We start from the raw sequence: 26,556 nt of genomic DNA, 5'->3' as shown, positions 1-26,556 counted from the left end.
TTATTTTTCTTATTTTTTGAGAAAATGTGACCCTACTGAACCCTGAGTGAAAATCTCAAATCAACATGCAGATTCATATAGGCACTATTATTTTACGGGTGGAAAAATGAGGGCTCAGGTACCTTCTGTGGGGTCACAGATCAATGAGAGCAGAAACAGAGAGAAGGTCCTGGGCTACTTCCCAGCACAGCGGAGCAGACCATCTGAAGTCCGCGAGCAGCCACTCCCCTGAGAGGCAGTCGGAGCCGACCACTTCCAGCGCAGTTCCTTCCACCACTGCCTACTGCGAACTCTGGCACCAGCAGCTGGACCGCACACCATGACGACGTTCCCTTCAGGATCCCCAGCAGTTTACCAGAGGCCAGCCTCCTTTCTGAGGGAGCTGTGCTTTCTGCTCGTCTATATCTAGACCTTCAAAGTGACACAATGGTATCTTCTCCGGTCAGCATGCCTGCACTCAATGAACACGGAAATTAAGGAGGAGACCAAGTGGTAGTACAGTGTCCACTGGAGCTTGGTGCCTGATTTCTTAGGACACCAGTAATTCACTAGAAGCAGGCCCCATCCAACTCAGACCCACCCCACGGGGGGCTTGGACCCAGGGTTACTCAGCCCACAGGGACTGGCTGAGCGGCTGGAAGGTCCGGCGGCTGACTGTCCTCCTGTTTATCAGTACAATGTGGGACTTCAGGTCCCTGGGGGTGTGGCAGAGCAGAGCATCCAAACTGTAAGTGGTGACCTGGCCGTTTATGTGCAGTTTCCCATAGAGCTCATCAAATCTGGCCAGAAGGGCAGGTGCATCCTTCACTTTTTCCCTCACTTTGGCCAGCTGGAAAATAAAGAAAAGCAAATCATTATGTCCATGCAAGACGTTTTCCTTGTTCTTTCTATCCTCCAAGAAGCAGAACCATAAATGTGTAGAAATGCACAGTGTACACCTTAAGTGGTAAAAACCAGGGTGCTGAGGCACACGGGGCGGGGTATGACTAGCTATAAGGGATCCTACAAGCTACACACAAAATTCAGAATTAGTACTTGAAAATCATACCTAATGTATATATATTTTTTACTGCTCACCCAAGGACATTTTTTTCATTGCTTTTAGAGAGAAAGGAAGGGAGCGATGAATGGAGAAACACTGACTGGTTGCCTTCTACACGCACCTGGATCAGGGATTGAACCTGCAAACTTTTGGTTATAAGGTGATGCTCCAACCAACGGAGCCATACTGGCCAGGGCCTAATATTTTATAAAAGGGGGATAGAGATGGCACACACTGTATGATGAGACATATCCAGAAAAGGAGCTCAAATAGGAACAGACCAAGTTTGTCCAATTTAATGACGAGAGCAGGAGGCTGAGCCAAATTATACAGGGGTTTTATAGTGCATGGTAAGTTTGTTTGCAGAGATTGGAAATCTTTTTTTAAAAAAAATGTTTTGTGTTAAGTTAGGAACTATTTCCACTCTGGCATTTTTCAGAGTGTATTTGAGAAGAGAATACATCTTCAGTCTTGAGAGACAGGTTAAATGTGCAGATTCTCCCAGCAATGGGTGAGGTTATGTCCCTTTTAATTAGTGTCCTGTTGGCCAAAGTTAACGTTTGGTAATGGCAGAAAATAAGTATGAGGGGCTCTGTACTCCAGAGTGCACGCAGCTCCACCGGCCCCTGGCCCTCTCTTCACACCCTCTTCTCTGGCGTGGATTTCCTCTTCCCACTTACTGCAATCATCGCTTGAATGCTGGCTTTGGTGTTAGGCATGGTAAGTTTCTTTTGGAATTTATTCTAAAAGCCATCAGAGGGTCCAAAACTGGGCCCTGATCTGGTCTCCACAAGGCTCTGTGGAGACGTGGTGGGTATGAGAACGTGGAGTCTGAGCCGGAGGCCCCACCACAGCCCAGAGGCGAGGGTGATGGTTAAGACTGGGAAATGCACAGAAAAGACGGATCGGTAGATGTATGTAAGATGTACTTTAGATTTAAACTTTTGAGGATTTAAGGTTGAAGGGGTGAAGGAAAGGGAGGGATCAAAGACATCTTCCCAGCTTGGGCTCTGAAACTTGGTGATGGGCGATGTCATCAGCTGAGGGGGGAGGAGGAGACTGACTTGGAGAGGGACACCAGGAGTGCTGTTAGGGACGTGATCGAGCCAACATTCCGAGAGGCTGTTGGATACATAAAGATGAAACATGGCGGGTAGAACTAGACCGAGGGATAAATATTAGAGTCACAAGTATATTAATGGTATTTAATTCTACAAAAGTGGGTAAGCTCGAAATTAGAACGTGAAGCTACTTTTTGAATAAAATCAACACTTCACATAGTTCAATCCTTATTAACAATATAACCTAACAACGTTTATTGATGAGATTTAATGGTAATCAAAGTCTCTAACACACCCTTTGGTCATCTTCTAATATATCATAATCCTATTTGTTACCTGCGCACCTTCCTTTCAAACACGGGCTCCCCAATGAACTATCAAATAAAAAGTTTAAGCACTTCTTAATGTTCTTAAAAAGAACAGCATGTTCAGTCTTCATGTTCAAGGTGAAGTGACTTAACGTGCAGCATATGGCTTCCAAAAGAGGCGAAGCAAATACGCCAAAGGGGAGGTATCAATAGCTTTGCTCTAATTGCATATATGACATCAGTTCCCTTACATCACTACAGAAATACTAAATGATGTCATTAGGACCATTCTACAATTTAAGCAGAAAAGAGATCCATACTACATTGTTTGTGAATTTAATTTTAAGAAAGAAATCAATGAATAAACAGCTGTTTGAGTGGCTGCAGTCCTGGCATTGCAGAAAATAAGCAATTCTCCTCATTCCTCTAATGGCATAATTCCACCTCATCTCCACATGGAAGGCATGGTTAGTAACTGTCGGTATAAACACTAGATACAGCACTTGCAAAATGCAGTTTTACAACGCAAGACTCCACATGCAATCTCACAAACATAGGCGGAGCTAGCCCCAAAGCTACCTGGGTTATAAGAGCGATTCATTTCACAATAGGCAGCTCCTTGAGTGTCTCACAACCACCAGGGGAACAGGCTGAACTAGGATGAGCTTTCTATGTCAACAAGTTTTATAGCTTTAGGGGGTAAATTTCAGATGCAAACAATCAGTATTTTTCAATGTTTGGATGATAGATTCTTCAGTCATAAAGTTGGAAAACATGGATGGACAGGATCTGAGGGATGACTGGTTAACATGTGTCCGTACTGCACACTCATACACACGACCGTGCACTTGAAAACCTGTTCACATTTCCACGGATGCTGCTTTTCTACCATATTCCAAAAGGGTCTGAGTGGGTCACAGCCTACACAGAGCTAAGGCCTCCAGCAGAAAGAAGCTTTAAATTGAATCATATCCAGTTAGTTTTCTGTTCCCTTTAACAGCAGGGAGAAGCCTTTGGGTGGAAGCGAGGAAAGGAACAGGACTGGGAGGCAACAGGGCGGCAGAGGGGAAAGCAGCCGTCTGCGCTCTGTTGCCAGTCCTGCTGTCTCAGCCGCCAGGTGGGGCCAGCGCTATAAAAGGCTAGGGGGGGAGGGAGAAAAGGAGGCCGGGGGACCACCCGACAGGCCCCTTTGTTGTCAGAATGACAGTACCAAGCATCATCACTAACAATACGGTCACTGCCAATAATTTATACTTTCTTTACAGTTCTTTTATCCCTGAGGCTCTGTACTACTGGCAATGTACAAACTGCTAAATTTCAAATAATTTAGAATAACTCCTCTTTGTGTGCTTAAGCCATCAAGTGACACATGGATTCATTTGTTTCATTTGGCTTTCAATTTTTCTTTCTCCTCATTTTTATTTAATTTTGTTTTAGAATTTTGCAAAGCATTTATACGGTTCCATTAGCCGATTTATTCAGGAGCTAAAACAACAATTCTAATGACAGAGGCTTTAATATGGTTTGGCATTTGGAGGTTGAATCTTCTCATTTAAACACATGTTGGTCTTTTCATTTGTTTAAATAGGGGAGATGTTTCTTGGTTTTTGTTGTTAAGGTGAAAGATACCACAGCCTCTTTACTGTTTGCTGAGGGAAAGGGATGCTAATGATGCTCACAAGAGGGTGAGACAACCTCTGGATGGCGCCCTGGAGTGGGGGGAGCGGGGCGGAGCAGGCAGGGAGCAGCAAGAAGGCTGTCCGTGCGCAGTGCTTCTCTCTGCTTCTGTTTCCTCCGTGACACAGGGAGCAAGGCCATGGACGGGGAGCGAGGAGTGAGGGGAAGGCGCTGGCAGCCTGAGGAGAAAGGAAAGAGAGGGAGCGGGACCCACGAAAACAGTCCGGGGGGAGGACTAACAGAAGGGGAAAAAGCTTTCCTAGCATTTTGGAGGATTTTCGTGTTTGAAGGAGAAAAATCTTCGCACCCACAGAGAAATCTTACAACAGGAACAAAGAGAGGTTGCAAATGTGACCACCTCTCTAAGGAAGCGGCCTCTGGAAAGGGTGCCCTCCCCCTTTAAGTGATGTCTGCAGCAGCCACACACTCACCACTTCTTCGGAGAATTTCGTTTTTTTCACAAATCTTGATAAGTTTCCCTCTGCAGCATCCTTTAGTATCTCTATCACGGTTTTCAACGTATTTGACTGGATATGGATCATAAGCTGAATAATAAGAAGACACAAGCAAAAGCAAGACTGAGCCAGTTTTCAACTGAGGAGTGTGCCATTAGGTACGCCTGAATTTATAGGCTTCTACCCCATTGTCATGCTATTTCCTAATTCATTTGCTTTCACAAGTTAAAAGGAAAAAAATGCTTCCAATGTATGTCCGCCAACCAAAACTTCTCCAATGGCAAACCAAAATACCACAGCTGCAGAACTTGCTTAAATTAAGGACAGACATGGAGAGAACATGGATGCTGGGCTGGATTTCCAGCGCTGGCGATTTTAGCCATGTGGCTGGCTGGTACTTAATCTCTCTTTCAATTTTTAATTTGTAAAATGAGAAAAATACCTTTACAGCTCATACTCTGAATTACTGTGAACATTAATGAAATACCAGCACACAGGAGGTACTCCATGAACACTACAGTTTCTTCCTCCCTACAGCCTCTAGATTCAGAGGCCATGACAATCAAACGATCTCACAAGATGGGCTCTAGGGTAAATGACACCTTTACCTTCTTTATTTGTTAGCATTTTGGTTAAGAATTTCCAGGCACACAGGTTGCTGCAGGTACCAGAGGAAGCTGGTCAAAATCTTAGTGAGGCACTTCTATTTAGACCGTTACTGTTAAAGAACTTTCAAAACTGGGTACTGTACTTAGCATTCAAAATGATTTTACTAACTACCTTCCATCAGACTGAAACAACACAAGGAAAAAACAACACATTTCCCCCCTCATCACCAATGTGCATTAGTATAATCTCAAAAAATACAGAAAAGTTTAAATAAAATGAGAATAACTCAGAATTTACTAACTAATATTAACCATTGTTTATAATTTCATATATCATCTTCCAAGTATAATTTCCCCCAAAGTTTGATTCTGCTTTTTATCAATTATTGTACAATGAACATTTGCTTATAGCATTAAAAATAAATTTTAGAAAAAGAGAAAATCTTTTTTAATGATAAATACACAGCCATCCATCATTTAAATAAAATAATGCATCAAATAAATTAATACCATTCTTTACCATATTGATAAATGTGCATACATTTTTAAAAGATAAACTTAATTTCTTACACTTAATTCCCAGAAGTAAAATAACAAAGTCAAAGGGGGTGAACATTTTTAAGGCTCTTGATCCTTAGAAAACGTAGTTTTCTCGGAAGAGATATTCCTTTTTTCTCTTCCAAACCAGCTAAGTTCTCTCAACAGTCCACTTGATAACGTTTTATGTTTGTTGAGCAGCTGATTAGGACAAGGGGCTGTCTTTGGTCCTGCAGAACAGAATGGAACGATCCCAAGCAGACTGAATCCTAAGGCCCTCATCAAAGTTCAGTGTCTTAAAGCACAGGCAAAATCGCAGGCACACCCTCGTCGGGAGACAGCCCTCCGTGCGCCTGCCACATTTGAGCAGAAGCACTGACAGCCTTTATTCCAATCTTCTCACGGAGGTTTGCACAACCAACAGCCTAGGAAGAGAGACTCAGTGTCTCATCCAGAGCAAAGGACAGGAATGCTTACTGCTCGTTGTAAGAGACTTGGGTTCCTCCAATCCATCTTAAAATGGAAGCCCCTGAGTGTGCAAGAGGCATATAGATCTCTTCACACCATCCTATGGGAACTGAGGCTTAGGAAACTAATGCAAAAATACTAATACTATGGCTACTGCTATTGCTGTGAGTAATAAACTATGCTTTACTCCCTGATGTGTTACATCTCTACCGGCATCCATGAAATACATTAGTTTGGAAGTAGGGTAAAATCTCCACTCTTAATAGTTCTTAACACCCTTGTTAATAAAAATCAAATTTGGATGGCAGTAGGCTGTCCCACTGAGGTCTAGGACAAGTCTTCTTTTGTTAAACGCCACATCTCCAGTGCCTGGCACCTAGTATACCCTCAACAGTAATGAAGGAGAAGGGGAACACAGCAATTTTCAAGGATAAACCTCTTGGAGCTCCATGTTAGAAACTATTAATGAGGTGCTCCTGGAAAATTTCAGCTTTTTTTGGTAAGTTTTCCCAATTCCTCTCCTTGTCTTCAGCAACTATCTCTGATTCAATAGGGATTTCAAGAGTACGGTCAATACCTTATGAATATACTGATGAGGAGCGATAAAGATGAGGCAGTTACTGATGAAAGGCAAAGAGAAAATTTAAAGCTAGGAGCTTGTCTCAAACTGATGTCTCAGGGTGCAATTAAAAGCTAAATTAGGGTACAGCACATTGCTTTAATCTTACAGCTTTCAAACAAAAGGCTAGGAAAATTGAATTAGCAAGGAGCATAGGGAATTTTGGTAAGAAAACTATTAAAAGAACACTTACTTCCTACCCCTATGACTTTCTGAGGCCTTGGGAAATGCTGACAAATCATTGGATACCTCTGAACAAAAACAAAGCCCTTAACATGCTAGAAATTTGCATTTGTTTTTTCTTTTATTTTCTTTTAAAGCTGTTATATATTTACTGTAGAACATCACAGTGTGGTAGAGACTGCTGGTTTTCTAAACAACATTCATTCTCCCCCTTCTTTCTTTGATAACAGGACTCCCGAATTGTAACTAACGCTTTCATGTCTGGAACTCAGAGGCTCTTTTTCTCAGGTTTCTTTGCAACCAGGAGAGGTTATGGGATTAAGTTCTGGCCAATAACTCATAAGACAATTGGAAAAGCATCCTTAAAAGGTGCTAAATTCTGGCCTGGTAGCTCAGTTGGCTGGAGTGTCATCTCAATACACCAAGGTTGTGGGTTTGATTTCTGGTCAGCACGTGTACAAGAAGCAACAAATGAATGCAAAAATAGGTGGAACAACAAAGTAATGTTTCTCTCCCTCTCTAAAATCACTAAATAAAAGAAACGTTTTTAAAGGTGCTAAGTTCTTTGTCCCCTCTGTTCTTTCTACTTCTTGCTGGAATAGCAATACAATCAATAGATGTAAGTCACATGCTTAGGGTGGTGGTGTGGGAATACAGAACAAAGCTGGGTCCTTGACGATATCACGGAATGTCACAGCAGACCTAGGCTGACCGCCTCTGGTTTTCTACATGAGAGAAAAAGAAAGCCTCAAATTTGTACAGGCTCTTGTGTTTTTGGAGTCTACAATGCTCCCACACAAATGTAATTCTTTTCTTTCTTTTTTTATCCTTACTATAGGACATGCTTATTGATTTTAGAGAGAGGGCAAGAGAGTGGAGAGAGAGGGAGAGAAACACTGATGCAAGAGAGAAACATCAGTCGGTTGCCTCTTGTACATACCCCAACTGGTGACCATACCTGCAACCTAGGCATGTGCCCTGACCAGGAATCGAACACACAACCTTCCAGTTTACAGACAATGCTCCAATGAACTGAGTCACACCAGCCAGGACTCAAATGCAATTCTTAACTTATACAAACAGGTGAGATGCTGCCACAATGGGATTCAAGAGAAATGAGTCCTCCTTCCTTTCTGACCTGTGCAGCCTGAGACTTCCCAGCATGAGCTAGAACTTTAAAGTGACCTTAGTGAGTATTAGGAAAGGGCATTAAAACATTCACCTGTTATTATCGTCAATAAATAAACGATAAAAGCAGCAAAACCACTTGTCAATTCCTTTCAAAGGTTATTTCAATCCCAAAATCAGTCCCCATTTGGAGACTGCCAGACTTCCAGAGAAATTATTAGAAATAAAATAGTAACCATCAGTGGATAGTTACCCTGTGTTGGTCTTTGATACTTTCAGACATATTTGGAAGTAGGAATTAATCCTTTGATATTAAACAGCATTGTTAAAGAGGGGGTCATAGTTGTTTTGAGACTGAAGGGTTTAAGTTTAGACTAAATGGGCAGAGTTAACATGCACGTACTTTGATGAGATCATTTGCTAACTCGGTGCAATATATAACATATGTTAGCTGGGAAAATGGGAAACCAGACCCTCTGGGTCATATTGACAGCAGGAGCAATTTCAATGAAAGAAAACTGTGGGGGAATAATTGGGTGAGTGCAAATTCCAATTGGCAGCAGAAAGATTTATTTTTTAAAAGTATTTATTAATATTTAAAGTAGATCAGGAAAAAATTTCATTTATGCCTGCAATACTGACTGAACAGACTCTCTACTCAGCCTACTTGTCAGGTTTCCACTTCCTAAAAATTAACAAATTGCCCTTAGGGATTCCAAGTAGATGACTCAGCCTTAGAGAAGCGAGGCCCATTACATTACATTTTTAAAAGCCTGTTCTAATAATGGAGACCCAGAATCTGAAAGGTTATTAAACCCAAGAATGGCAACCATCTCTTTTTTATCATTCCTGAGCAAGAAGAAACTAGCTTATGTTGAAATATGAGAAATTTAGATTGGACATTTGGAAGAATTTCCTAAGAATTTTTAAACAATAAAACTATCTTTAAATTTCCTGACAACAGATAATTCTGTGACCCAGTTCATGGAGAGGATGATTCATATTCAAGATGAGCTCAAGGCTCCTGACGCAGCCCCGATTCAGGCCCACTTGCCACAGCTATCACCGCCTCCTCCCCAGCTCTCAAGGACACAAGGAGCTGGTCTGGCTGCCGGCTGGGAGCGCGCTGGATGTCTCCTCCTACAGTGAGCAGGCGGCTCGCCCTCAGGCTCGTGTTTTATTTCCACCAAAGCACTTTCTCATTTGGAAAAAAAAAAAAAAATCATCACTACATTCTCATAACAACTGTGAGGGCCAAGGATTGAAAGAGATGAGGAATCTAAATTCAAGGCACAGAATATGTGCACTAGAGTGGATTCAATTTTGACATCCAGTCCTGTGCCCATTTCGTGCTTCAGGAGGAGCAACTAGCCCCAGGCCTGGAGAAGAGGCACAACCCTTACTCTTGAGGGAGTGGTGAGAAACCCTCGGCTTTGTAGTCAAACAGATTTGTTTGTGTTAAAACCGCTCTGCTATTTAATGAACTGCAACAACTCGGGTAATTTACTCACCCTTTGAATCTTCATTTTCACATCTATGATATGGAGACATATTATTCTGACAACGCTGTATCAAGTGAACCAACAAATACAAAGTATCTAGCATGGTACCATAGCTAAATTCTATTAAAATCCTGCCAGTCTCACTCCCTTCAATGTCTCACCACTGATCCTTGTGGACTGATCCCCACAACCTCACTTCAACTCTAGGAAGAGCTAATAGTCCATGTAAAACCCCTCTCACCCCTCACCGGTATTTCTTTCCTATGATGCCCTGAACCACTTGGATTCCTAGCAATTCTACTTCTGTCCAATCGTGAGACGAGTACATCTACAGGCCACTCTCTCAGAAACAGCTGCATACCTGGGATCCTCAGAGCTTCCATACCCAGTAGGGAGCACAGAAGCTAACAGATGTTTGGCAGCGGCTGGAGGACGAGGCTTCCTCGTCTGTTTGGCTTGCTGGTATTGCTGGCTCAAAGGACCTGAACTCCGGGACTCAGGACCTTTGCCACCGTGGCCTCCCAGACCTGCTTGAGCCTTTGAGCTTTTCAGGCTGACCCACCCACTCTAGCCTACAGTTTCTGCTTAGGTGCCCAGCCCTGGGACAGGCAGGGGTAGATGACCCTGCTCCCTGGGGCAGACAGCAGCCTGGCAGCGTAAGAATGGAAACAGCTACCATTTACTGAGTAAGCACTTACCCCATCAGGCACTGTTTTATGCGCTGCAGTTACACTGACCCCAGGAGTTAAGCAGCATGAAATAGGATGCAATCAGCACACGGGTTTCTCACGAGTCTTAGTAAAGAGGCTGGAGGGCCTATCTCCCTTCTCTCTACATCTACAGCCTTCTGTCGTCATGTGTTATACCTGGAGCATTTATTCCCATCTTATATCTGAGCATGTCTACATTTCCTCCCTCTACATAAACTCCTGGAAGGACAGGCTGTGTTGGCTCCTCTCACAGAGGCTATACTGTAACTTCCACACAGAGCTCAATAAGTGAATAAACTGAATGAAGCTCTTGGGAGATCAAAAGTCATTGTACAGACAAAAAACTCTAGACACGATTTTAGTACATTTCAAGCCTTTCTTTAAACCACAGAGAAGTCACTTACATTTAAATTATCGCAGATTATGTTTTCTGGCTTCATGATTTGAGAAAAAATGGATGTAGCTTTTTCCACCTGGTTCTAGAAAGAAGAAAAACAAGTCACACTCTAAGTCATATGAACACTACTCTGCTATCGTAAAGATCACTTAAACACGTCAGGATATTCCTGTTTGTGATACACCAGGGTTCTGAGGTACACAGAGACAAAAAGTGTTTTGGCAATCAAGAATAAACATTCTATAAAATGTGCCCTACAGTGTCAGGTTACTTAATGTTTTCTGAGTTCCAGTTTTTCAGAGGGTGGCATAAAGTTGACATTTCCCCTTCTCCCACTGAAATAAGCTTAAAAAAAAAAAAGAAACAAACATCTTTGGCATAATTAGAAGATAGCAGAAAGCTCAAAAAACAGAAGAGGTAGAAACACTAGAGATGGAGCAGAGGTGCGTGGAGAAGGCAGCGAGAGAACACTGCTCCCTACGTTAGCAAGAGCCCACAAAGTAGGTCTCACAGGCGAGGGGCACAACCTGAAGCACAAAACATAAACTCCTGTTTACAGGGATGGTAATAGAGTTTAGAACTGGTAGTGAGAAGTTCTCTGGATCCTTTTGGTGTCCAAGGTGAAGTTAATCAAAGATTTACACAGATAAGCCATATTTGCAGGAAGCAGTGTGTCACTATGGCAGCAGAAAAGAGGTTTTTTGTTTGTTTGTTTTTTAATTGAAAACCAATTCCATGCCTACTCTGAATGGCCAGGGAGAAATAAAGCCTATGCATATTTATAAAATATTACATATTTTCTTAGGCTATCTTGGGAGGGGCTCTTCAAGAGAGGGGGTACTCTAGGGTTCCAGCTTTGAAGGTCCTTCACTGAGATGTGAAGAGAGGGAGGTCTTATCTTCTCTCTGGGCGTCAGCTGCTTCCATTTGCCCAGTGAGAGGGGGAGGCTGAAAGATCACCTCCCTTCCAAATAAGAGTATTTACATCTAACTATGAACTATATGATGGACCCCATTTCTACAGTAGCCTCACTGTGGGAGTCCTCAGTCATCGGAGGTGAATTCAGCTTTGGAGAGCATTAAACTGTTCTCTGAGAATGTGACACAGTAAACAGATTGCATGAAAATTTCATTTTCATTATTTGAGAAATTTCTCTCAGAGGGCAGCTTCCCTCATTAATTCTCCACAGGCTCTCAGCCAGCCCCTTCTAAATAAACAGCACTACATGTTATGTCCTTAACTGTAAATGCAAACATTCTTTGGAGGCACAGGAACAGATGCAGGTTGCCATGGCACCAAAGGCATTGGTCTCTTTATGGAGACATTTCCTTTATGATACAGTCAGAAGAGAACAATACATAAATAAAGGCAAGAAATGAAAGCGGTGATGTCCTGCCCAGCCCCAGTTCACTTACATGCACCCCAGACCCTTACCTGATTCAGGGCTAGAGCCACAGCAAAACATGACGCTCTCCTGGAGAGGATTTCTCCTTTGATTAGAGCTTCTTCCCTTAGCGTAGTACAGATTTTAAAAGACTCAGGGCTATTCTAGAAGGAGGCAGGATTGCTCAGTAAATAAATGCTATGAAGCTTTATGTTGAATAAAATGATTACTAGTGCTCAGTATTTCGAATTTCCTTTCCCAAGAATTTCCTAGAGCCTATCTCAAGCCTATTAAATGATTATGAACCATACAGAGAATATTTGCAAACTGACCCGGTAATCTATACATTAGAAGCTCAAATTTAAATTAACTTTATTTTTAAAGCTCTTTGTCAATTTTCTGACTTGGGACAGTTTTACCAGCAAATATATAGATCTCTTTGTATCTGGGTGGGCTGGTTTCTAGACATGAGTCCCATAATGTAAAAGTATTAATATAAAGATTCGTCCTGCTACTACTGTATTAAATAATAGAGTAAAGCTCAGTGACACGGGGAAACCTTTCCTGAGGGGATTTCCAATGTGGAAATATCCACGTAAGTCAAATATCTGAAAACACGAACACTAATTTTTGAACATTAATAATGAAAGAATTCCAGAAACCAGAAAACTTAAAAAAGAAAAAAAAACCCTCCAAGAATATGAGTGACTCACAAACCCACAGACAGCAAAGGTAAAACTGAATCCTCCCCTTTGCTCAAGATGTAGGTTGATTGTTTATGAGAGCGGCACCAGCTTTGTATCTATGCCTATCTATCATGCCACGACTCACAACTCAAATCCTAAAGTAAAAGCTGACTTTGACAATAGGACAGTTCCCAGAACTGGCCTGAACTTGGAATGGCTGGCCAGTCCAATTTTTCAACTTGATTTCCCTGAGTGAAACAAGTTATTCTGGGACACAGTCCAGGGGAGAGAAGCCTGCTGGCTTTCCCTAAGTGGTAGAATTCCGTTCTCTCCACTTCAGTTACTCACTCTGGGAGGGCTCTCTAAGTAGGTCAGAAAACGGGGTATCACAACGCTGAATAGCTGATGCTCAACCTGGTCTTCTGTTTCAGAGAGCCACACAGAATGGTGAGATCAGGAAGGAGCACCTAATAATCCAGGGGTCAGCAAACTATAACCCTGAGGCCAAATCCAGCCTGTGGCTGACACGGTTTGTACCCTTTTAAAGTTTTATAAAAACACAAAGAGTATGCGACAGAGACCACACGTGGGCCCCAAAGCCTAAAATATTTATTATCTGGCCTTTTTACAGAAAAAGTTGGCTGACCCCCTAATCTAACCCCCTCATTTCACAAATGAGGAAAATGACCAGTTTAAAGCGAGGTAATGCTAAGGTTGATACTAGACTCCAAGTTTCTCAATTTCCACATTAGTTTTCTTTCCACTGGAACCCAACTGCACCTTTTGTTTTGGAAAATTCATACTGCTACATTTTTTAGGGACGTATTTCAAAGGCCCATGGTCTTCTACCTTGCTTGGTGTTCCTTTGTTTTTTAGCATTAAAAAGTTTGTTAAGTTTCCAGAGTTTAAACGGCCTGAATGACTAAAGTGATGCATAGGACCTTGGTCGCCATACTATTTCATCATTCATTCACTCATTAAACGAAGCAGAAACAGTTTCTCTGTGCAAGAAACGATCCTGGCACAGTGATGACATAGGGACTTATAAGTCATGCTCCCCTCAAAGAGTTCATTTTAATGTCACATACATCTATTAAAGGCTGATTGAGTACCAGGCACTTTATCAGGCGCTGGCATGGCAAGAGGCTTCAAGGAGCTTCCACTTTAGTGGGGAGGATGAACTGGGCATGGACTCGGTGTAACAGTGCAGTGTCACAAGTGCCACATACGTGATACAAACAGAGTGCAATCAAGCGATGTCGGAGAAAATACCAACTTAGGTGACTGCAGAAAAACTGACAGATGAGGACAAAGCAGCCCTCGAGTTTGTGGATGAAGGAGATAAGGTTTCCACGGGAGAGGCCCACAGAGAAGACTGATGTAGTACAGTCCGGCAGGGGCCTGGTGCAAGGCCACTCGAAAGCAGAGCTGGAACCCAGCCTACTGTTTCGTGTTCTCACTATCTATATGATTGCTGGAGGAGGATGAGAGATGATAAGCTTGCTTTTCCCATGATAAAACTGACTGACATGGCTAACTTGAGTTTTCTAAAAATGAACACATTTAAAATGGAGATATCTGCACCAGATGGAAAACAGACTTCTGGGGAACTGAATTTTATTGTAAAGAAAAAAAACCAAATCCTCTCTCCTCTCTCAAACACTATCCACAATGCTCGAAAGGTTAGTAGGAGATAGTCTTACCAGTTTGTAGCAAATTGCAAAAGCAAGGACATAGGTATCTTTGCTGAACTTCACTTCTTGGTTTTTCATCTCAACCAATACTTCCAGCGCACCTGCCAAAAGCCAGGAGTGGGCCAGAAGTGCTGAATGCAGTCAAAGGAATCAGAACCCTCTACTGTTGATCCCCACAGTTCTAATCAGCACCATCTACTAAAAAGTATATTTAGCACAATAAAAGCTGCTTGTCAAAGTCATTTAGCAATTAACTAAATTTCAAAATTAATGATCAGGTTATACAGGAAGACCTAATACTTAAAAACCTGTTATAATTTCAGCCTAAGTAAAATCTGAGGTGTTTACTTTAAAGCACAACATACGGTACAGTAATGTTTCACACTTAAAGAAGCAGCTCTCCCGAATCAGGCACTCATCAGGAACACACAGGTCTTTCTGGCGCGCTCCATTATTCTTCCTAACTGCTGTACTAGGAAAGAGAGCAGAATTTTTCACCAAACATCATAAACTGCAATACTTACTTTTATATTTGCCTTTGATAAATAACATGTTCATCAAAAGATTAAATGATGTAGAGTCTGAGAAGAAACCTCGTAAATGCTAATAAAGAAAAACAATACCGTCTGGTTAAAATTAAAACTATTAAGAGATTATTGTCCTTTTACTGCATCTTACCTGCCCAAGACTTATTTTTGTGCATACCTTATTCATTGGGCCTCCTGAATGCTCTAATAAGTCTCTGATATACCAAGGATTTCTTTTTCAAAATAATTAAAATGCTGCCCACTCTTTTGGGTGTTATGCTTTTGGCAATATGTACCCTTAACAAGAGTCAAGAGGTACGGCTTCAGAAATATGGTGCAAAACATCTTTGTGAACTGTGGTTCTGCTATGCTTGAGAGACAATAAACAAGCCCATCAACCCTGGTGGGGGTGGTCTGGGGACCTGGGGGCAGCATATTAACATGAGGTGGCAGCTGAAAGTTAGCTGAGAACTAAGGAAGAAAAGCCTGAAGTAACTAAGATCTTTTTTTAGCAAACAAATACAAAGTTGATTACTCACTTTTTCAAATAATTCACTTTAATAATCATAATTATTATTACTTCATGAATAATTCATTAAAACATTTTAAAGATGTTCTTACATTCATTTTCTATTTGTTTTTTAATATTATACTCATGGATATGATTATAGTAAAACTTTTGTTTTCTTTTAATTATACCATTAGCACATGCTTATTGTAAAATAGTCAAACAATACAAAAATTCATCAAGTAAAAAGTGAGAATTTCCTGTAATTTTATCCTTTAAAGATACACAGTGTCTATCCTTCCAGATTTTTAATACATGTATCCTGAAAGGTAAATATGTACCTATATTTTTTCTTTTAGAAAAAAATAGGCTCAAACAAAGCCGTACAGTCCTGAAACCACCTTTTTTCTTCTTGCTAATATGTTAAGGTCACCTTTGTAAGGTACAGGCTTCCTTAAAAGAGGGGCAGGCCGAGAGTTAACAGCTCCGCAGGGACAGAACCTTTTACATGAAAAACAGTAAGAGGCAGAAGGACAACTGAGTTATGGCGGTCCCCCAAAATTCTAAAGCATCCCAGGTGGCCAGCCCCAACCCCAAAATTTAACCAATGTTTCTGACCATGGATCCATTTATAATGCCCCAGAGTCCTAGTTTCCTCATCTGTAAAATGGGAATTATAATAGTATCTGGCTCACTAGGGCCATTATGAGAAACCAATGAGATGAAACATATAAAGTATTGAAGCTGAGGACACAGTAAATATTCAGTAAGTAATTTAAAAATAATTATTGCTATCATTGTCTTTAGGAAAAGGAAATTGGAATATGTGAAAGCACTTTGAAAATCAAAAAGCACTTTACAATGTAGCCTTCAACCAGGTGTAAAAATACAAAAACAGGAGAAAAGCACAGGTGAAGCACAGGTAAGGCTATTTTAAAACACTGCCTGTCTTACACTGTCTCCCAGTAAAAACTCCTCAAAAGTGATGATGTCAGTCCCAGGTGGACACATATCCAAGGCAAGCAGATACCTCTGTATAAAGACATTCTTCATAGGAACTGACTCCAAAGAAACCTTAAGGATGAGCATTAATGGATGAGCAAAGAGCTCATCCATTCAGCCCAGCAGCCTTTCTGATAATAATGTGCACAGGGAGATGCCTTTCCCTCCCATGGCAGAAGCACCTTCCCCTCTGCACGAGGAGGTCAGGCTGGCAGGGAGGCCCAACAGGAGGCAATCACCTGGTCTCTGACGAGCTCCACTGCAGACTCCTCAAGATCCAACTCGTAGCACAGCCTCATGAAAAGTGGTCCAAACTTGAACTCCCCCAAAGTGACATTTCTGTTCTCTGCATGGTACCTGGTGATCAAAATGATTCAGTGAGCCAAACGGTGGGACACAGCCAAAGGGCAGACAGACCACGGCATGCACTCTGCCAGGCGCTGGGGACCCAGGAGAGAGTGGGGTACTCTCATAGTCTGGAGGGGAAGCCTGCAGAACTGAAGATAATCAGAGGAATGTTGGAGTGCAGAAATATACCGGGTACCCAAATAAGCAAATAAACGGACGAGGTTTGTTGGAGACCCTCTCACCCTGCGAAACAAAAGAGAGGAAAGTATACATGGTTATCATCTGAATTTACCAACAGTCCAGTTAGGACGGATTGACCATGAGCATACTCTATGTTAGGGAACAGCAGGGGTCTTGCAATTGTAAGCCCCTCAGAATGCACTGTCGCTGTGTGGGCCCCCCCCAGAGGGGAGCAAAGGAAAGGGGCGGGGCAATGTTCCGTCCCCTGCACACCTGGCTTCATCAACATCTAGGATGGCCGATAACCAACAGATGCATTTTACAATTTATACCAACCTCTCCGTTCTTCTCAACTTGGAAAGGCATTTGTGAGCTACAATCACCTAGCTAAACAGGTTAAATGCTGGTTTGAAATTTTAGTTTTAGGAAAAGGCAAATTTCAAAGACAGTGACAACTTATTTGTGGCTTGAGATTTCTTCCAGAGACCAGTCTGTCAGTTAGAGCTGTAAAACCGTAAACTGTTAGCATCATTTTACTTTCAGTAACCAACTCTCTGTGCTTTAGATGCTGAGAAGACAATCTGGTAACAAAACAAGTGATTCATGATTACATGTAAATTGGATTTTGGAAAGATTCAGTCTTTACGTGATTAAATCCCAAATACCATGGGGACAAGCTCTAACTTTAAGAAACAGAATACTTTTTAACCTGCTGAAATCACTGAGGGAAGCACAGCAGAGTCGTGAAAAGCCTGTCCTAAACATACATACTGCCAAATAGAACAGTGAGGTCTGCTTTCAAAGATACATTGCAAATCCCTAGAAGCTAGAAAAAATATTCACTGCTTCATTACAACCGTTATGGATTAAATCATTTTATCAAAACATCAAGTTGTTACCTCTTAAATATACAGTCAAACCTCATTTGTCTCTCGAACATCTCAGTTCTCGAACAATTCGGTTCTCTACCAGAACCAAGTGGTTCATGGAAAAAAGGTCTCAGTTGTTGAACAAAACTCTTGAGTTTCGATTACTGACCCCACACGCTTTTCATGCTGACACCTGTGTGATCAGTCCCACATCTCTCAGGGGACAAACAAGAGAGATTCAGTTTGGGAAAAAGTGCTTCTCAAGCAGTTTTCCAGAACAAAATAAGTTTGAGAACGGAGGTTCTACTGTATACAATTTTTGCCAATCATACTTCAGTAAAGCTGGGAAAAAAAGCAGGTTATTAAAAGGCAGTATGGTATAGCAAATAAGAATTTTTAGACTCTCATTCCAAAATAACAGTTCAAATCCCAACTCTCCTGCTTACTATCTATGTAGCCCTGAGCAAATTAATTAACCACCGGTTCCTTCAGTTTCCTTATTTGTAAATGGAGATAAGAGAATTCCAAGGTTTTGTGAGGGTTAAATGAGGTGATATACCTGGCACAGAGCTCGTCTTCCCTGCACGTTAGTGCTCATAAAATGTAAGACATGTAGAAGAAAGCATCTTCAAACATCAGTCTATTTCAATAAATATACTCATGAGAAACTTATGCCAGATTAAAAACAAAACAAAGCGGAAGAAAAGTTTTCTCAACTTAAATAACAGTCACGCTAATTAAAAGTCCTAGAAAGCCACAGAAACAATGATCCCCTTGCCAAGAAATGTTCCAGTTAGAGGATCGAAATCCCTCTGTAAACCAATGTGCTTCAGATCAGGATGGGATTAAGCTGCTCCTCTGTTTTGATTCAATAAAGACTTACTCCAGCTCACTGCTCTTGGTCCCCAGCCCTGGGCAACCGACCTCCGTCAGGAAGAGCGGGAACGGGCTGCTTACGCCCTGGCCTGCCCATCTCCCCTCTGGTCCAGCTGTCCCCAAGCAGAGGGAAGGGCCCCGAGTGGGCAGAGCTGTAAGCACCCATGAACGGATGACGAGCCAGGCTTTGGATGTTTATGGGAGAAACAGAGTGGAAAGAGCGTTCAAAATTTTATCCTGTTTTATTACTCTTTTAAACGTCTGATAGCTTTGGGTAATAAAGCAGGCTAGAGGGTCTTAAATGGTTCAACTTCATGAAACAGAAATAACAGAATTAGGTTTGCTGATACTGTGTGACTGTAAATCAGTGTAACTCTTTTATTGATAAACTTTAAAAGGTTCCTACCTCTGAACTCCTCCAAAAAGTAAAGGATAAGTTTTATGCATAGAGTTGTTCATCACAGTGTTATTTATACTGGTGAAAAGCTAGAAATCATTTAAACACTCAATGATTTCTAGTTAAATGTTAAGATATGATTCCTAAGCACAGTTAAATGTTATTAAAATACAATTCCTAAGCATATGCTTGACAAGCAAAAACACTATAGAATACTACTTAGAAAACAAGAAAATATCATTATAAAACATGTACAGCAATAATTAACAATTATGTACATATCAAAACTGCCCCATGACAAAACACCTGTGTCACAGGGCACCAGCCCAGGTCCCTAAAAAAAATCACCAAATCTTTGCATGAAAATAATTGGTAAGGATGTATTTTCGATCTGCAGTTGGGAATCCATGATGCTAATTTATAATCTGTGATGTTAACTTGTAACTTAAACTATATGAGAATTTTTGGCACCCCTAACACCTGCAACAGTAGACAGTATATCAAAATATTAACAGCGGTTTCTCAGAAGCGGTGGGTAGGCCCCGAAGACGGCCACCCTCAAGTCCTTCCCTCGCTGTGTGTGCACACTGCGCCATCCATCCAGAGGGGGGGGCCTTCCCCTCCCTTTGACTCTGGGCTGGCGGGGTCACCGGCCTTGCCCAAGAGAATGCACCAGAAGTGCAGTTGCGCCAACTCTGGGCAGCTCTACCCTTGCGCTGTGGACTGCTGCAGCTCAGGCCAGACTCGTGAGTGGTGAGATACTGCAAGGAGAGAGGGGGCCCCGTGCCATCAGAAGTGCGGGCGAAGCCTTCTGGGACCTTTCTCCTCAGCCCAGAGACCTGGAGATGAGCAAGCGACATTAGTCAATGCCAAGAAAGAACCATCTAGCTGAGATGGGCCTCGATTCCTGATCCGCAGACTTGTGAGAAATAATAAATAATGGTTGTTTTGAGCAACTGAGTTCTGGTGTGGTCTGTTACGCGACAGGAGACATCTGAAGGAGCACAACTTAGAATATATTTGTTCTTTCTATTTTCTTGGTGTTTTTCAAATTTTCAATGAATTTTGTGTAACTGTTTTTTATTTTCCTTTTAAAAAATAACAAAGTTTTCACATTATAAAATTGTTAATGTCCGCTATAGACAAATTGAAGAAATCAGAAAAGTACACTTTTAGACAGACAAAAAATTAGAATGTGTAATTCCCAGAGAGCCACAGTTAACTTTTGGTATATATTCTTCCAGTGTTCTATATATGAATACCTTGTATTTCTCTATAAATATACAATATAAATGCAGGTCAATGTACAGAACTATGTCGTTAAAGAATGGTGAAAAGAAGCAATGAACTTAATTTCCAAAAGGAAGCCCACTGATTTTCTCCCATGGAAGCGAAACCTTTGCTGGGTTTCCTAAAAGCAGACTATGATTTCGTGTGAGTTCCTTCTGACATGGAAAACTGACAATGGGTCAGACACAACAGAACATAATAGGCATAAGCCTGGAGGAAGGAAACTGGTTAGGAATCCACTAAGCGACCCAAGTGAGAGATGTTGAGGCCTGAACTAAGACACTTGCGCAGGGCCAGAGACAGGGAGCTTAGAGCTGAGAGACGCTGGGGAAGTGGAAGCGGCCCAACTTCTTACCTCGCCAGGGAGAAATGAAAATGAGATTAGGGGAAAGAGGCTCCCAAATATCTGTACTGAGCGATTGGTCAATGCGACAGAAAACACAGCAAGAGAAAGAAATTTATGTAAGTTCAATGTGAAGACCTAGGGGACATGTAAGTGGGGTTAGCGAATAGCTGGTGATTTCTTGGGGTATGGATTATTAGTGTTTCTATCCCTGGCACCTGGAATGCAGTAGAAACCCAACAAATGTTTGCTAAAAGAATGAAGATAAATGTCTAAAGCTCAGGGCAGGCATCTGGACAAAAGCCTTGGCAGTTACCAGTGTATAGGTGATGGCCTAAACCAAGGAAGCAGAGGAGACTGCTCAGGAAACAGGGCAGAGTAAGAAAGGACAAAGGCTAGCTAGATTCTAAGGAAATGCCTCACCTGTAAATGACATTTTTAGCCAGTTCCACATCGTCCCGGGACTCACACAAATGAAGTAAGGTTCTCAACTCCTCCTTCAAGATGAGCTTGTTCTGGGTCAATTTCTCTTCCAATTTTTTCAGATAGGTTTCTGGAAGAAAGCACAGCGGGGTGGCCATCACTAGGCTGGCTGGGACTGGCAGACCTGACCTCAGGGAAAAGGGGAAGCCTGAGCCTGGCACGTTGCAAAGGGGCACTTGGAGGGGCTCATGGTCACCCAGCTCCTTTCACGGGCTGGTCTCCTTGAGCACAGAGTCGGAGATGGTGCATGACACAAAGCGTTTGTGTCATGGGGCACCAGCTCAGGTCTCACTCAAGACTTTCTTACGCAGAGTCTCTGGGGATAGGAGCACAAGAATATGTATTTTTCACTACCTGGGTAATCTTTATGCACACAAAAGTTTGATAATATCCCAGAGGGTTGGCCTAAAGAACTGTATCTACAGGTGACTCAGGAGGGGAAAAAAAGAAAGAAAATGGCCCTGGCTGATGTGGCTCAGGGAACTGAGCACTGGCCTGCGAACCAAAGGGTCGCCAGTTTGATTCCCAGTGCAGGGCGCATGCCTGGGTTGTGATCCAGGTCCCCAGTAGGGGGCATGCAAGATGCAACCACACATTGATGTTTATGTTTCTCTCCCTCTCTTTCTCCCTCCTTTCCCCTCTCTAAAAATAAATAAATAAAAAATCTAGAAAGAAAGAAAATGTAACCAAGATAGCCAAACCATCAACTGGCAGGGCACCTAACAAGAAAACTGAAAGAAAAATGTGAACTGAAGATGGGTTTACCCATAGTGGTTGACTTCCATGACTCAGAAATACTTTATGTCTCTTTTATTTGGTCCAGCTTTACCACTATTTCATTCCTCTTGGTCTCTCTCTATTCAGTTGTTTAAAAGTATGCCACGGGACTATATAATACATAGAGGGCAAATAAAAAAGTCACTCTTGCCTTGGCCGGGTAGCTCAGTTGGCTAGAGCATTGTCCCCAGTACACTAAGGTTGCAGGTTCAATCCTCAGTCAGGGCACTTACAACATGAACATATAAATAAGTAGAACAACAAATCGATGTTTTTCTCTCTCCTTTCAACTCTCTCTCTCTCTAAAATCAATTAAAAAAACAACACCCACTCTTTTCAAGGTGATCATACTCTATCTCTGTCCCTTGTCTTGTGTCTGATCAACTGTGGGGACAGACAAACACCAAAAAGAAATACAGTTTCTTGGCATTAGGAAGGGACTGTGTTCCTGCCAGAATGTTGGGTGAGATGCAAGGCAGGCACCAAGCAAGCATCTATTTTCTGGAAGGCATGGCTGTTCTCAGGAATAGAAACGGCCCAGAAAAGTCTACGGGATTTGCTCCAAGGACCAGAGCTTTAAAGGAATGCTGCTTAAAGGAGTGACACAATATACATTAAAAATGCATGATCTGGAAGCCGAGGCAGACACTGCTCTCGATTTACAAAAGAAGAAGGCCCACTAGGTTTGAGATGCTGTGGTGGACCCTCCAACCTTTACTTGCAGAACCACATCATGGTAAAAAGGTTTTAGAGAGAGAAGGAACTGGAATGAAGTCTACGCTCTGCCACCTGCACACTATGAGGAGAACTTTGTCTGCAAGACCTGATTCCTCGTGTGGACAGTGCGGATCGTGACACCTGCCCCCTGAGGGTATCCTGCGGTGATGGACACAACGCACGTAGCACAGAGCCTAGCACAGAGCAACTGCCAGTAAATCACAGACGTTATTGTTCTATTTTCATTCCTTCCATCACCTCTTAGATTTAGGAGGGTTTGTTCTATTAAACATTGCTAAACAATTTCCAATATAAAAGATTTTGACGGGATGACTTTCCATCTCCATCCTTCCAAATAAACCTTAAGAATCCAAAATTTCAACAGCGATAATTAGTATTTTAAAACTAATCAATGAAGATGTCAATGTTTATCGCATATTCATACTCAGGGGTATGGTTCCTGTTCTGACAGAGCATGAAGTCTATTTAAGAAGACAAGATACATTTATAGGGAGCTATCTGAAAACATTCATGGAGTAGACGGCACGTGGCTGACTATAAACATAATAATGGAGAAGAGAAAAATCAGAGCGGCAGGAACAGGCCAGTTCTGGTGGGAGGGGAGAGAGGTACCAGAGAGGAAGGAAGGGGCTGGAGAGAGTTGGAGAAACTGTGAAGAGGGGGGCGTGCTAGGTACCAGCATGAATAACAGCACAGAACTGGTTGGGGGGGGCGGGGGGGAGGTGGTGAGAGGAGAACTCTGAGTAGATTAATAGGAAATCACACTGGACTCCAGAAAGGGTAAGGTCCACTGTGGAAGAGCTAGGAAGCCAGGTGGTAAGTTCGTATATTATGTCATGTATAAGGCAGTACCATTGTAGGTTCTTATAAGGATGAAATGTGGACAGGATTTTATAATTACCAAATCTAATAATGGAGTACACTGGCACTCATTATATTAACTGCCTTTCAGAACATATGCACAATTGTCATTGCCTTAGAAAGACTATGACAATTGGAAAGAACTGGAAAATGACATGGAGCCCTATTTTTCAACTTCACATAGCTCCAAAAGACCTGGTATAAAAAGAAAAGACTGAACTAAAAGCTAGATTGAGTCTACTAAACTGGAGGTTAATATATTCTCTCCCCCACACTTAGGGCTTGTTTTCCTGTTCTGTAGGTGAGATTATTCAACAATGTGATTAGCAGAGTGGTGAGGGAAGACATTCCTGGAGGGCTGGACTGTGAGTGAAGAGAAGCAAGAAGTATTAGATGTTCGTAAACAATAATAGAGGAAGGAGAGCTGAAAAAGTCAATAAAGACAAATAAAAGAGTCACTAAGAGACAACAGTCTTGCTGTGTTTATAAAGAAATTTGAAGGACTGGGAAAAACTGAATGTGCAGGAGGTAGACAATGAATAAAACGAGATTCCTCAGATGCTGCGAGGGAACAGGACCTAAGTGGTGGTGCTGCATTTTTAGCTTTTTATAATAAAAAATTTCAAACATACCTGAAAGTAGAGAGATCAGTATAATGACCCCCCACAACCATCCAGCCGTAACCATTGTCACTATTTTACTAATGTTTAATGGAAATCTTTGTTTTAGCTTAGTGATTTCCAGCACAGGTGGAAAATATGAGAATATATCATCATACGCAGCACTGTTTTGTTTCATTTGATTTCATTTACATGCAGAAATGTATGTGTATAGTGGACCCATAACGTGGGTTTTTTTTTTTTTGTTTTTTAAGGATTGCATCAAAAAGTTTGAATGCTAGTCGTGTGGAGCAGTTCTTCTCAGACTTTATTGTGCGTAAGAATTGTCTGGGGCCTGTGGTTTAGTCTTTCTATCAGCCTCCCAGTTGCTGCTGACCCTTGAACCTTTGAGTGACAGGGATCAGGAGAGGACTGGTTACAACACCAATTGTAGTATTTCTCTGGGTGATGGGATAAGAGGAAATTTGTAGACTCCGTAGGTAAAGAATGAGATGAATGATGAATTTAAGGGTAGACTAGGAAACTAAAAATAAATCAGCTCAACTTTTCCTGAGACATAAAGTCACTGAAAAAGAGACCGAACAGGGATGAGACAGGGGAAACTTAAATGACAGAACAGTGAACAGATTAACAAAATAGATTCAATTACCTTTGGTGCCAGGAAGATTATGTGCAATAGCCACCTTCTTTTGCTGAAATTCTCGTAATTTCACAATATTATCTGTAAGCAGATATCTTTTAGCTAAAAATTAAAGAAAGAAAAAGAGTAAAATCATTTTGACTGTTTCATACTTAGCAAATAACATGAGTAGAGCTTGACTGCCTCTAATAGCTGATCTTACTTCCATTTAGTATAAATAATCCGTCTAGATAGGTACAAATGTAACAGTCACCCTAGTCAGAAAAAACAAATCTCCAGACTACCAGAAAATGCAAATCCTCAGCAACACAGGTTATGTCTGTGTGTGTAAAAGAAGCTAGTAATTGTGTGTTGGGGGGGGCGGGGGAGTGGGGGTGATTGACAGGAATCTGGGATCTGAAAGACGAATAGACATTCACCATCTGGTTAAGAGATAATAAGGGAATTTTAAAACAAACTAAAGACTATTGTTTATGCAAAACAGGAATATCTAGTTTTGGTATACATAGGTAGAATCATATAGTGTAGTGGAAAAAGCTACAGAGTGACCATTGGAATTCCCAGTTCCCTCACTTATGAAATGAGGAGTATTGCCTCTCAGTTGGATTAGCAGTATCCTCATGAAATACCAGAAATCACTGATCACAACTTAGTAGAAAAGATGAGTTTGAGAAACATCATCATTTCTTTAGGATGTTCGGCTGTGCAGGAAGTGGAGCTTGGCCAAAGCACCATCCACTAAAAGAGCTCCGAGTACTGCAACAAGGTAACAATAAAAATTGCTGTATTGAAAGCCAGTCCAGAAGTGTTACAGTGGGACTCTACAGTAGGGCTGCCTGTGTTCAAATCTCTCCCCTACCAGTTCCCTCTGACCTTAGGCAAATGAAGTCAGACTTGCTGTTTCCCCCTCAGTAAATGGAGAAAAGAATGGTACTCTGTCACTGGATGTCGTGAGAAAAGGGATGTGTGTAAAACGCACTAGAATAATGCCTGATACAAAGCGTTATATATTTTATTATCACTCAGCAGCATTTTCCATTTCAATCATTTTCATAAAGATATTAATGGATAATTTTACAAATGAAGAAATCTGTTCAAGCTCTTTCAGATTGTTAGCTGCAGAGTTGGGGACTCGCCTCCCAAACTGCAGGACGCTGCAACCAAACGGGGAAGGGATGTTTTAGGAGAGCACTGTCGCCCCATCCGAGGGAAGACCCCCAAGGTCAAGCCCGGCTGTCCTTTGGTTTCCAGGCACGTGGGTATCACGGCACTCCGGAGCCACCGCTGCACCCACGCGCAGCCAGAGGGTGAAGGAACACTCGGCTGCCCCAGGCCAGTAAGCACCTACGGCGCAGTTATTTCTCCAAATCGATGCCCACTGAGGGATAAAGGTCCCTTCTTTCTCATCCCTCCCTCCCTCACGGCCCGAGGCCGCGAATACCTCCGAGAGGGCAGCGGCAGCAGGTGGAGCCTGAAACTACCACCCCCGGATACACCAAAGACCGCAGCGCTTGCAGCAAAGCTAGCTTCCACGGCCTAAACGCAGCAGCCATGCTGTCCCGGGTGGCACCAACTGCGGGAGCCGGGGGGTGGAGGGCCAGCCCGACTGGGACTCCACCCCTTCCTCTGCCAGCAACC

General features: G+C 42.1%; 1 protein-coding gene across 1 annotated transcript; it reads right to left on the bottom strand.

The window, feature by feature from the left end:
• Positions 1 to 26,449, bottom strand: PTCD2 (pentatricopeptide repeat domain 2). The gene is made up of 10 exons (XM_054578242.1): positions 26,400 to 26,449; positions 24,928 to 25,020; positions 21,223 to 21,352; positions 16,736 to 16,853; positions 14,984 to 15,062; positions 14,469 to 14,560; positions 12,130 to 12,243; positions 10,703 to 10,777; positions 4,520 to 4,633; positions 1 to 829 (listed from the first exon to the last, which is right to left on the bottom strand). Exons 4-10 carry the CDS (start codon positions 16,793 to 16,795, stop codon positions 605 to 607), a joined length of 759 nt encoding a protein of 252 aa, XP_054434217.1. The 5' UTR covers positions 16,796 to 16,853; positions 21,223 to 21,352; positions 24,928 to 25,020; positions 26,400 to 26,449; the 3' UTR covers positions 1 to 604.
• Between the last annotated feature and the right edge of the window lie 107 nt (positions 26,450 to 26,556).

The sequence above is a fragment of the Pteronotus mesoamericanus genome, unplaced genomic scaffold, assembly GCF_021234165.1.
Source record: "Pteronotus mesoamericanus isolate MK-2021 breed Mesoamerican mustached bat unplaced genomic scaffold, CSHL_Meso_final contig_50, whole genome shotgun sequence".
NCBI classification, from domain to species: domain Eukaryota; kingdom Metazoa; phylum Chordata; class Mammalia; order Chiroptera; family Mormoopidae; genus Pteronotus; species Pteronotus mesoamericanus.
This window is presented reverse-complemented; position numbering and strand designations above follow the sequence as displayed.